A 10,799-nucleotide genomic window follows, 5' to 3' on the forward strand; every position below is an offset into this window, starting at 1 on the left:
GTGATGATAACTGTGGTGAAAAATACGAATCCCATCCAATCAAGAGGACTTAAAGTCACTGGTTCATTTTAGAGCTCTTCTCTCTTCTCTGAGATCTTTAACAGTGTCACCAAAAACTGAGCATTATACCTTCATGGAGGTAGGATCTGTAATCGGACTGTAGGACTGTATAGACTGCATTAGTTTAAGCTGGGTTTACTGAATAACAGAACAGAGTGAGCTTTAATGATTAATCAATTAATCAAGCAACACAAAATGAATAAAAAATGATAACTGATTTATTGTTTAACTTGTTTCAGTTATTTATTTTTGACTATTTTTACGATAGTTTATAGAGAAAACAAATAATCAATTGACCTTCAAAATAATGAACATCTCAATATGTATATTAAATGATAAATAATAGAAATAGCAGTATATCCTGATACACTTCATAATGGATACTGCAATATCTGTCACACAGTTAGAAGAGTTCGATTGGTCTAAACAGTTAACCGTTGCCCGTGAGGCTGCAGCAGCGATTGGTTCAGGATCCATGAGCTCCACCGGTCCCACCCCAACTCACACACCGGAGAGAGAGGGAGAGAGGAGCAAACATGGCTGAAGAAGAGGGAAGCGAGGTAACTTCTGGTGGCATTTTTCAGGAGATCTTCACCTCCCCGCTGAACCTAACCCTGCTCAGCCTCTGCCTGTTCCTCCTGTACAAAATCTTCCGCGGGGACAAACAGCCGGAACTCGAAGAGTTGGAAAAACCGCTGCCTAAACTGAAAAAGAGAGATTTTACCCTGGCAGAGTTGAAACCCTACGATGGACTGCAGAATCCGAGGATCCTCATGGCTGTCAACGGGAAAGTGTTCGACGTGACCAGGGGGAAGAAGTTTTACGGGCCAGGTAACGTTACGGGACACGTCCGCGTGAAGATGTTACAAACTGTTTCGTCGCCCCTCTCGTGTTACCAACGGCAGCTAGCATGAAGTGGCCGTTGTGTTAAAATGTATTGATCGATAGCCATTCACCGGTAACATTATCGACCATAAGTCGCTGTTAGGCAAATGTTTAAGTTGAGTTTTGTAACTGGACGCTAACGCCACACCCCCTCTAGATTGATAGCTGAGATCGCATTTCACAACAGAGGAGCTGCTGTAGCCTTGAAACCAGAGATCGTCTATGGAAGAAGTTGAGTTACTCCGTGTTTTCAACAATGCAGTGGGAATGTGGGTGTAACTGCTAGCCTTGTCCGTAATCACTCCCTGTTCACTATATAGTTCACCAAGTTCACTGTCCGCCATTTTTAATTGAGTGTCCGAGTTCTCCGTAAGTATATTCATTTTATATCCCTCAACGCAATGCAGGTTACCACTGAGCGGCTCTACAGGTGTCAAAAGTGGCGCAAAAAGAAGGATGATGATGTTCCCTGTATAGTGAGAACCGAGCGGGAACACTATGGAGTGACTTCTATGTTAATAACCTCATTCGGACAGGCTCACCAAACTTGATCCATTTTTGTTGTTTTGGTAAACTGTGGCAATTATAGGCAGAGTTGGGAAAAGTAATGTTCACTCTGTTCCTTGGTAATTTAACAAATTTTTCCACAGGCACTTGGGGAAATGACAGAACATGGTTTTTAATTGACAGATGTCAAGCTGAGGGGAGAGCAGCATTTTTTGGTTGTTTGCTCATGCACATTGTGAATAAATCTGGGATGTTAGCTGGGTGAATAGCTATAGCTAGCTACAGACAAGTGTGCTTGTCAAGCTGCCTGTGTCTCAACTTCTCACCCCACTGTAGCTTTCACCCAACATCAGTGGCTCTCATGACAGAATCTTAGCTCTATGATTGGATGTTTTGGTGTTTAGATGCACCTTGGGAGACATAGTTAACTCAACCCCTGAAAAGTTTTATATGAAGTTAGGCCTTTCAACTTTTTATCAAAGAAAAAGATATTTTGTAACTCGGTTTTTAATCCTTTGGACTGATGATTGATTAATTGGGAGAGTTTCATGCAGATCCAAGATAAAGAAGAATTCCAGACAATCACCTAACGTTGTGAATGGACGCCTGAAGTATGTCTTTCCACTTTGCAGTTAATATGTGGCTGTTATATTTGTTATTCTTTGTAGCAGTGAGATTAAATCTATGTAAACCTTTACTAGAGAGACATATGTTGCAACTTTTCCATTTCTCCAGATCTCTGAAATAAGAATCTGTTCTGCCATGCTTCACTGGGACATTTCTATTAGCTGGAAACAGATACAGAGTTAGACCTCTCTGTTTTTATCTTATCTCAGACTGTAACCTCTGTTGCATGTGACCTCTGACCAACATGATAAATGACTGTCATGCAAACTTTTTTGGTGCACTGTGCGCCCACTGAAATCCTACATTGGTTTGCTCCATTTCAGGAATTTAAAATTTGTCCTCAGGCAATGGGTTCAGGGTTTTGCTCAGGGACACTTTGACAGCACTCGTTGCTGCTGCAGGTTACTAAACTTGTAACATTTAGTGTTGGGTTTTGTTTGAAAGTTTTGGATGTGAATGATGTAAATGAATTTTGACATAATATAAAAATGACACAGTGATTCTTTTACTGTTTTTCAGAAGGCAAATATCCCAATTATCTGAACATAAGAAGCCGTATAAATAAAATATATTTTATATATTTCTTACTGTTAACAAACACCATGAAATGACTGAAACCTACAATGTGATAGTCCATCTCTCAAACATTCTTATTTCCCTCTTCTATCTGTGGCAACAGTGAGGCTCATTTACATGTTTTTAATTGTTTTATTGTTGGTCTATGGCTCAGAGGAATAACATATCAGGGTTTGATAACCAGGCAATACTTTTTACCAGGGTTAGTACATTGTTGGTTTTGCTGTTTTCATGGGGGAAAAAAGGATATCACCAAACCTTCCCCTCAAACAGATGCATAGCTCAACATCACGCCACTAGAGAGAAAGTGACATGTAAATGACGCTAACAATGATCAGTTGTTTGTAGCATTGTCCACCTGCCATCGTTGCTGCTGCTGTTATTGCTGTGCATTCACCCCACCATGTTCTCCCTCTGTGTCTTGTCTGTCCTGCAGAGGGGCCGTATGGAGTGTTTGCAGGCAGAGATGCATCCAGAGGTCTGGCTACGTTCTGTCTGGAGAAAGAGGCCCTGAAAGACGAACACGACGACCTGTCCGACCTAAACGCCATGCAGCAGGAGAGTCTCTCTGAGTGGGAGACTCAGTTCACCTGTAAGTAGAGATGTGACTGGATCAGATTTTCACATTACGATTATTGTGGCCAAAATATCACTTGATCTTTTCTCACTTTCCCTTTTATATAGATAGACAGACAGACAGACAGACAGACTTTATTTATCCCCATATGAAATTTGTCTGCTATATAAATAAACGTTATAATTTATTCCTTTTATTTGATTTTATTACCCCAAATACTTTCCTGTCCAGTGGGAATTTGAAGCATATTTTACACACCTATTCCTGGTGTCCTGATTTCTGAGTGTTAACGATTGTAATTATTTTTAGTTAGTAAACAGCAGTGGGCAGATGGACAGTTACTGAGTTAGCTCAGTTACTTTGAGCTCTCTGCTTTTTGACATTTTGTTAACTTCATCAAGTCACTGAAAAAAATGGTTGGATTAATCGGTAATGAAAATAATGATTCGTTTCAGTTCCACCAAGTTAGGTTTCATAGAGTTCTCTTGTTAGTTAATAAACAGATACATGTTGCAATTTTCTTCAAAAATGACAGTAAATATTTAACTTTATGGCTTAGGTGATTTAAAAAAAAAAAAAAAAAAATGTTACATGAATAAATTTCAGAAAAGCTACAGTACAAAACACGATGAAATGATCTTGACTGTTTTCATCCATTACAGTTAAGTATGACTACGTCGGCAAGCTTCTGAAACCAGGAGAGGAGCCCACAGAGTACACAGACGACGAGGAAGGAAAAGACAAAAAGGCGGACTAGACAATGAAAAGTGACCAAGAGGGAAAAATGACAGATGCCTTAATGTTTGTTTGTAATTTGATGCTGGTTGCCTCCTGTTAGGGCCATTCACAGAAAACTCCTCCATCTTCTGTTTGCATTCTAGTATTTTTGGATCATCACAGTCCTGGAATATATATGCCGACTGAACTCCATTAATTTCCATTTATGTTATGTGAAGGTTAGATGGCATTAACAGCTAAATATACTGCTTTCTGATATAGAGTAGTGCAGCGTTGTTAGAGTTTAGATCACTTTTTATGAAGTTAAACATGGATCCTTACATTGTTGTGGAGAATCAGAACTCAAGAAAATGAAGGACTGGTTCCAACATTTTTATGAAGCTGCTGATGGTTAAATGTCCTGCAGGTTTTAAGAAGGAGATCAGTTTTGTTCAGCCCACCTCAATTACAGCTCGTCAAATCAGTTTGGTGATCCGTGATCCACAGGTCTGATGTACACTTTGTTAATATTGCTGGTTGTACACATTCCTTTCATGCAAGGTTCAGCTCTCTTGGTTTTGAAATTAATTATCTCAGGAAGTTTCATTCAAAGTTAAGAAAAATACAACTTAAAGGAAAATATTGGTATTTTTCAACTTGAGCCTTTTTCTCATAGTTGTCTCTATTTTGACTATTGTGCTTTGCTAAATTTGTACTTGCCACTGTCTGTTGATAGAAATCATTTTCAAACAATGTCTTTGAGTCCAACTAAAAGATAGTTTGGTTAGCTTACAAGATTTGTTTGTTTACTTTTGCTTGGATTCTGAGACAAATGTTTGAAATGACGTATGTAAAATCAGTTTATTTTGAAAGCTCTGGGAGGTTCACATTGTTTGCCCTGGTATACAACGTTTTGCTTGAATTGTGTCTCCTGAATCTCTACAACGGGGGTGGCAAGTGCAGAATTAGCACAACCCATAGTAATAAACACCCAGGTTGAAAAAAAAAAAAAAAACCCCAACATAATTTTCCTTTAACAAGAGAGCCAATGCAGCTAATTGGACCAAACACTAATGAGCTGAGGTAAATATTTTTAGACATTGAAGATGTCATCACATAAACAATGCAAACCATATCTCTTTTAAAGCACTTTTTCTCAATAAACTGCACCTAATTGTAACCAAGCTGCCAGTTGTATCCTTTCTGGCTTAAAGCCTAAATCACCATTATATAAGAGACGATATTTCTCAGCTCTTCACAATTAAAGAGGATGATGACATTCAGATGTTTGGAGCATTCCAACACATCACATGGATCTGCTGATCTGAACAGTCCTGTACATTTAAACTAGATTTAAACTGTCTGACTTTCAGTGCTCATTTCTATTGACACCCCTTAAGTAACTGAAACCAATTTTCATAATTGATTAACCATTTCGGTCGTTTATCAAGTAAAGATATTGATCATTCTCTGTTTTTTTGAGTTTTGAGTTTCTCAAATATAAGAATTAGCTGCTTTTCTAAATTGTAAGTTGAATCTCCTTTTGATTTGGACAGTAGGTCGGACAAAAGTAATGTGCAATGATTTTTTCAAAAAATAAATGAGTAAAAACAACTGAATAGGCAGCCCTCATTCACATGCAGTAATGTTTTTAATGTTAACGGTTGTAGTTCATCACATGGTGCCAAGGAAAAGTGTCAGAAAGTTCAAAGTACAGAGAAATGACATAAGTTAGGTGAAAGTGTCTGATGACAACTAGGTAAGAGATAAATATGTTGATTGCTAATTAAATCATTTTTCAGCAATATTTCGCAGTCCAAGTTGGAGTGACAGGCTTTTCTACTATTGTGTCAGTGTATTCCTGCAGAGGCTTTGTTTGCAAGGAAATATTGTTAATTTTTAATCCTGAAGTTATGTGTAAGAAGTTAGTTTTTCTGACCGTAGAAAAATGTGCTGTGTTAAATAATCTGTTAACAATATTTTTCTTTGCCACCATCATCCGTGTAAAAGCTGGAGAGATTGGCCACTTTCCATAAAAACAGATTCAATGAGGGAACATTTTCAGTATGCATGTACATACATAAATTAATGTCATGGTACTGTCATACCGTTATTATCCTGAATGATATTTTGATTTAATAAAGAAAATTACAAAATGAACACCTGCTAGTGTATTTATTTTTCTTTTCAAGAACCCCCCACCCCGAGCTGCTACACCTCATAATTTCCTGGTAAAATTCTCTCCACCACTACCTGCATCCAGGAAATCCTTGCAAATTATGGGGAAATTTATACAGTAAATTAATTTGAATAAAATAGTTTTATGCAAAATGTTGGCCAGCTCTGCCAGCGAATTGCATATTTTGTTGATTTTTAAAGTGGAAAGAAGTAAATACAACCCCTGTAACAAACTGTCGTTAAAATGAGCCTTTCTTCAAAAGTTAATTTACAGTAACCTTTTATTTTATGAAAAATATTAAACAGAAATTGGTTTCAGATGATGATAAAGGTGAATAATTCGGGGTTTTATTTTTTTGTTTTGAGTGTATCGCATTATTAAAGCATCTCCCGAATTTAATTTGATTTGCGAATTATAATAAACCAAAAACTAAGGCATGTAAATACAGTAGAAACTCTTATATGCACACTTGAAATCTAACTCTTGAAAAGTGGAAATATTTCGCCCTTATATAAGTATTTGGATAAGTACTGACTATTATCAGTTTTATCGATATTTTTGACGTAAACCAACTAAAGAAAAGTATGTGTCAGAAGTGGGATTCGAACCCACGCCTCCATTCGGAGACCAGAAGTCCCGTTGCAGCGGAAGGAGCTTATCCTTGAGTCTGGCGCCTTAGACCACTCGGCCATCCTGACACGGTGTAGTAAGAGCCATAAAGTTTGAGTTTTATTTATAATACGCATATGATACACTGAAATATTAATTTGGTTATCATATAAGTTGTAGTATTTGTAACATAAATAACTACTTATCCACTTTATGTTTGTCTTTTGTCTTACTACATGTCGCTTCCATTTACGCACTAAACGTGTAGTTTTTTTTCGACGCATGCTCATTTCGACAGTCGTAATATCCGCTCTGTCTACGTGCGGCAGCCATTACACTTCCGTTCTTCAAGGGTATCTGAAGACACTAGTCGAAACAACATGTACCGGTTTGCTAAAGCTGCAGTTAACGCTACTGGTAAGCAAACTGGGTTTTCATAGAAATATATTCTGTATGTATCTATTTAGATCAGGCGGCAGTTCAATTACAGTCGAACACAAGTTTGACCGGCCTCTGTTTGGTCGGTGACCGCGGTCTGCGTGTTAACACCCTACTGTTAGCCAGCTAACATTAGCATCTCACCAAAGAAGTCGTAATATGTCTTAAAACACATGTATTTGTGTAAGTAAATGTATTAAATTATTGTCCACAAATTAAACTACTTATTGCGTTTGAAGTAGCCTTTTGGTAGGCATTTTTTCTTCTTTGAGGTGTCATTGTCCGACACAGTAATGTGATTGTAATATTTATCATCTTTCGTGTAACTGTGAAAATGTATCAGTTTCTTACTGATAAGATTAGGCAACGGTAAACCGTAAAGATGGTGCCCACGAAACTAGAGTGTGTGATAAAGAAAGGGCAAATAAGGACAGTCTTCCCAGCTTTTGGAATGAGGGCCGATATGACCAATAAAAGTGATAGGATAGTTCGTTTCCCTGATGGGAAATGTTACCTCTTTGGGGAAAGCAATGTGACCATAATTTCCAATATATATTATTTTGTTAATTTGCCATGGTCACATTTGAATTAAAAGTGAAAAAAGTTCATAAAATTCCAAAACCCAAGGTGACATGTTCAGCTCTCCAGTATTGACTGATTTACAATCCAAAATTCAAAGATTTCAGTTCACAATTACATAAAACAGAGAAAAGCAGTTGCACTTTTGCAACACAACTGCAACAACAACTGAAACCGGTATCGGTTGCACGTTAATTTTCTGTCCATAAATTCTCATTGCAGCTCTAAGATAACGACGGTATGACTTGCACAGGCATCCATTCTTCAGAATTGCTGGTGATTAATTTTCTGTCAATGACTAATTAGATAATTGACTAATTATTACAGCTATTACAGTGTAACAATGCATATATGCCAGTTTTGGTTTCCACAGGACATTATTGCACTTTTTAGTAATAATATATTCTGAGTTTATAAATCAGTAGGTTAACACTCGTATGAGACAGATGAAAACTTGACATGACCATGAACATAGCATACAAATCTAGACAAGACAACTGAAGAGAAAAGAACAGAGGTCATTGGTTTTATTTTTTATTTTTTTTATAACCCTAACAACTAATTTATTAGTAAACAAATCGTTTCAGCTCTAGATAAACAAATTGACAGTCTTGATTAGAATATCCAGGAGAATTTATTTCAGTCCTTTTTATTTTCCACCTTTCTCACACTTGACTTCCTGTCATTACTCTCATGACTGCATCTTGACTCATGCATATTTTACATTTAATAGTGTTCAGCTTTAGATAATCCTTATGTGTGTAGTCTCCATAAAGAGGACTTGGAATGCTTGAAAGTGAAGTCATAAATGATAAAAGTTGGTAATAGTGCAGTGTGTTTTGTTGTTGTCCAGGTCAGGCCGTGCGGCAGGTGAGGCATGGCTCCACCACCAGCCAGGACTTCCACTCCAAGTATGGCACTGGCCTGCTGATCGGTGGAGCTGTCTTTTGCACGGCTGTGTGGTCATACGTAAGTAGCACTGTAGTGTCAGTCCATGCCACATTTATTTATAGGTATGACCTGAACAGACATCTTGCTCATATAGAATAAAAGGAGTGCTGGTTAAATAGTGGTCATATTTTCAAGCATTTATAAATTAATGCTACACGTGTCCCCAGGGTTTCAGTGCAGGAGGAGAAAGAAGTTGGGGTGTGGGGGACCAGTTGCAATCTGGAAAATATTGGTGTTGTATATAAAACATTATCAGTGTAGAGTCACATATTGTCTGGGAGGACAGTACGGATGCAGAAATATTGTGAACATGTAAGCCTTATGACTTTAAAGATCAACCAGAAGGTCATATTTGAATTAAAATATTTTCATGATTATACTGCAGTTTCTGTAGTTTTCTTATTATATTATTACATATTATAGTTTTTATATATAAAAAATGTATCATGAAAACCGTAGACACAAATGCATAACCTAGACCTTACCTGTCAATTGACACCCTCTGCACACATCCTTAAAAAAACATCTATACTCACTTTACAATCACTGTTCGAACAAAATATCAGGAACTTATGTCCAGGAGTTATTTTCCATTGATGTTATCGCCTTTAAATTTTCAAAAAAAAAGTGTCAGTTTTCGCTTTTGCTGGCAAAAACAGATTTTCCATTGCCAAGCTAGAAAAGAAAAATTAAAAGTGGTTCAAACTGTTAAGAATACCAATAAAATAATAGAGAAATGTGTTTGCACATGTAACATTTTGACTAAAAGTGGCCTCTGTCATACCTTGATGAAAATGTTATGTAAGCTGACCGTTCGTTTTGTTTTTTTGTTTGTTATTCTTGATTCACAAATAACAGATATTATTTACCAAATTACATTTGTTTGGATAATTGTCCCCGACTGTCAGCTGCTAATTCTAACCACTGGAGGGCAATCTCAGCATGTTTACTTTGACAGCTTGAATGGCTTTGTTTAATAAGTACATAAGTCTGAGAATGTTTTATTATTTTTACCACAATAAAGAGCCTAAAATATGCTCTAAGGTCAAAGATAGTTATAAGACATGTATATTGAAAGACAAAGTCTTTAGGTATATATTTTATCTTGTTATTTTATTTATTGTACTTATGACAGTTTGCAAAACTGGTGTCACATTTGCATATATGAGACAAAAATGGTAAATGGACTTTTTATATTATATTTATAATATTCATGTAGCGCTTTTCTAGTATTACTGACCACTCAGTGCGCTTTACAATACTTGCCACATTCACCCATTCACTCACACATTCATACATTATAGTCGCATAATGATGGAACTGCCATCAGGGGCAAAGTGGGGTTCAGTATCTTGCCCAAGGACACTTCGACACGTGGACTTGAGGAGCCAGGGATTGCACCACTGACCACCAAGCTTCTAATTATTGGATGGCTCTCAGCCACAGGAGGTAGAGGGAGTGTTCAGGCCTCACTAAAATTAAACAAAAATGGTAAAGAGGTCAACAGGATTCATAATGACAGATGCTTTATAAAAAAAGAATTAACATTCACTTTTCTGTCTACAAGATTTCTAATAAGAGGGTGCTGGTGTCTTTTTTAAAATAAGTTTGTTTTGGGATGAAATGATGTGTTTCCTGTCTTTGTGCAGGTGCTGACTCAGACTGGCATCACCTGGAATTTGTCACCAGTCGGAAAGGTCATGCCCAAAGAGTGGAGAGAGGCTGAGGAGTGAAGAGCCGCCATGACAGACCTTGTTCTCACCTAATGAACCTTCTGGTTGTACAGATGAATAATGAATATCTGTGTGTTCAGACAGTTAATGCCTGTGCTTATTCCAACATGTTACTTTGTTCAAATAAATTATCTGTGATTCTACTGACAATTGTTTCCTCTTTTAGCTGTGTACAGTAGCTACCATTATCTATCACAGCAATCTCTCCAGCAGTCCGTCAGTCAGTGGTTAATCCAAGTTGACATGTTAATGTTGAAAGTCATTATCAAATTTACATCCAAGTATGAGGATTGATTTTTTTTTTTTTTAAATGAAGGGGAACTGTTTGGACAATCTGTCATACTACATCTAATTACACCAT

The 10,799-nt window shown here is 37.2% G+C and overlaps 2 protein-coding genes and 1 non-coding gene across 3 annotated transcripts; 2 read left to right on the top strand and 1 right to left on the bottom strand.

Moving 5' to 3' along the window:
* Positions 1–558: 558 nt before the first annotated feature.
* pgrmc1 (progesterone receptor membrane component 1) lies at positions 559–6,109 on the top strand. The gene is made up of 3 exons (XM_056397868.1): positions 559–891; positions 3,092–3,247; positions 3,895–6,109. The coding sequence occupies exons 1-3, from the start codon at positions 597–599 to the stop codon at positions 3,987–3,989; spliced, it is 546 nt and encodes a 181-aa protein (XP_056253843.1). The 5' UTR covers positions 559–596; the 3' UTR covers positions 3,990–6,109.
* A 606-nt stretch (positions 6,110–6,715) lies between these two features.
* On the bottom strand, positions 6,716–6,826 carry trnal-caa (transfer RNA leucine (anticodon CAA)). Its single transcript has 2 exons — positions 6,789–6,826; positions 6,716–6,761 (listed from the first exon to the last, which is right to left on the bottom strand). It is a non-coding gene; the product is annotated as a tRNA-Leu (tRNA).
* Positions 6,827–7,021: 195 nt separating this feature from the next.
* On the top strand, positions 7,022–10,588 carry LOC130183023 (cytochrome c oxidase subunit 7B, mitochondrial). Its single transcript, XM_056398329.1, has 3 exons — positions 7,022–7,154; positions 8,608–8,723; positions 10,355–10,588. Exons 1-3 carry the CDS (start codon positions 7,118–7,120, stop codon positions 10,436–10,438), a joined length of 237 nt encoding a protein of 78 aa, XP_056254304.1. The 5' UTR covers positions 7,022–7,117; the 3' UTR covers positions 10,439–10,588.
* The last annotated feature ends 211 nt before the right edge of the window (positions 10,589–10,799 follow it).

The sequence above is a fragment of the Seriola aureovittata genome, chromosome 15 (assembly GCF_021018895.1).
Source record: "Seriola aureovittata isolate HTS-2021-v1 ecotype China chromosome 15, ASM2101889v1, whole genome shotgun sequence".
Lineage (NCBI taxonomy): Eukaryota > Metazoa > Chordata > Actinopteri > Carangiformes > Carangidae > Seriola > Seriola aureovittata.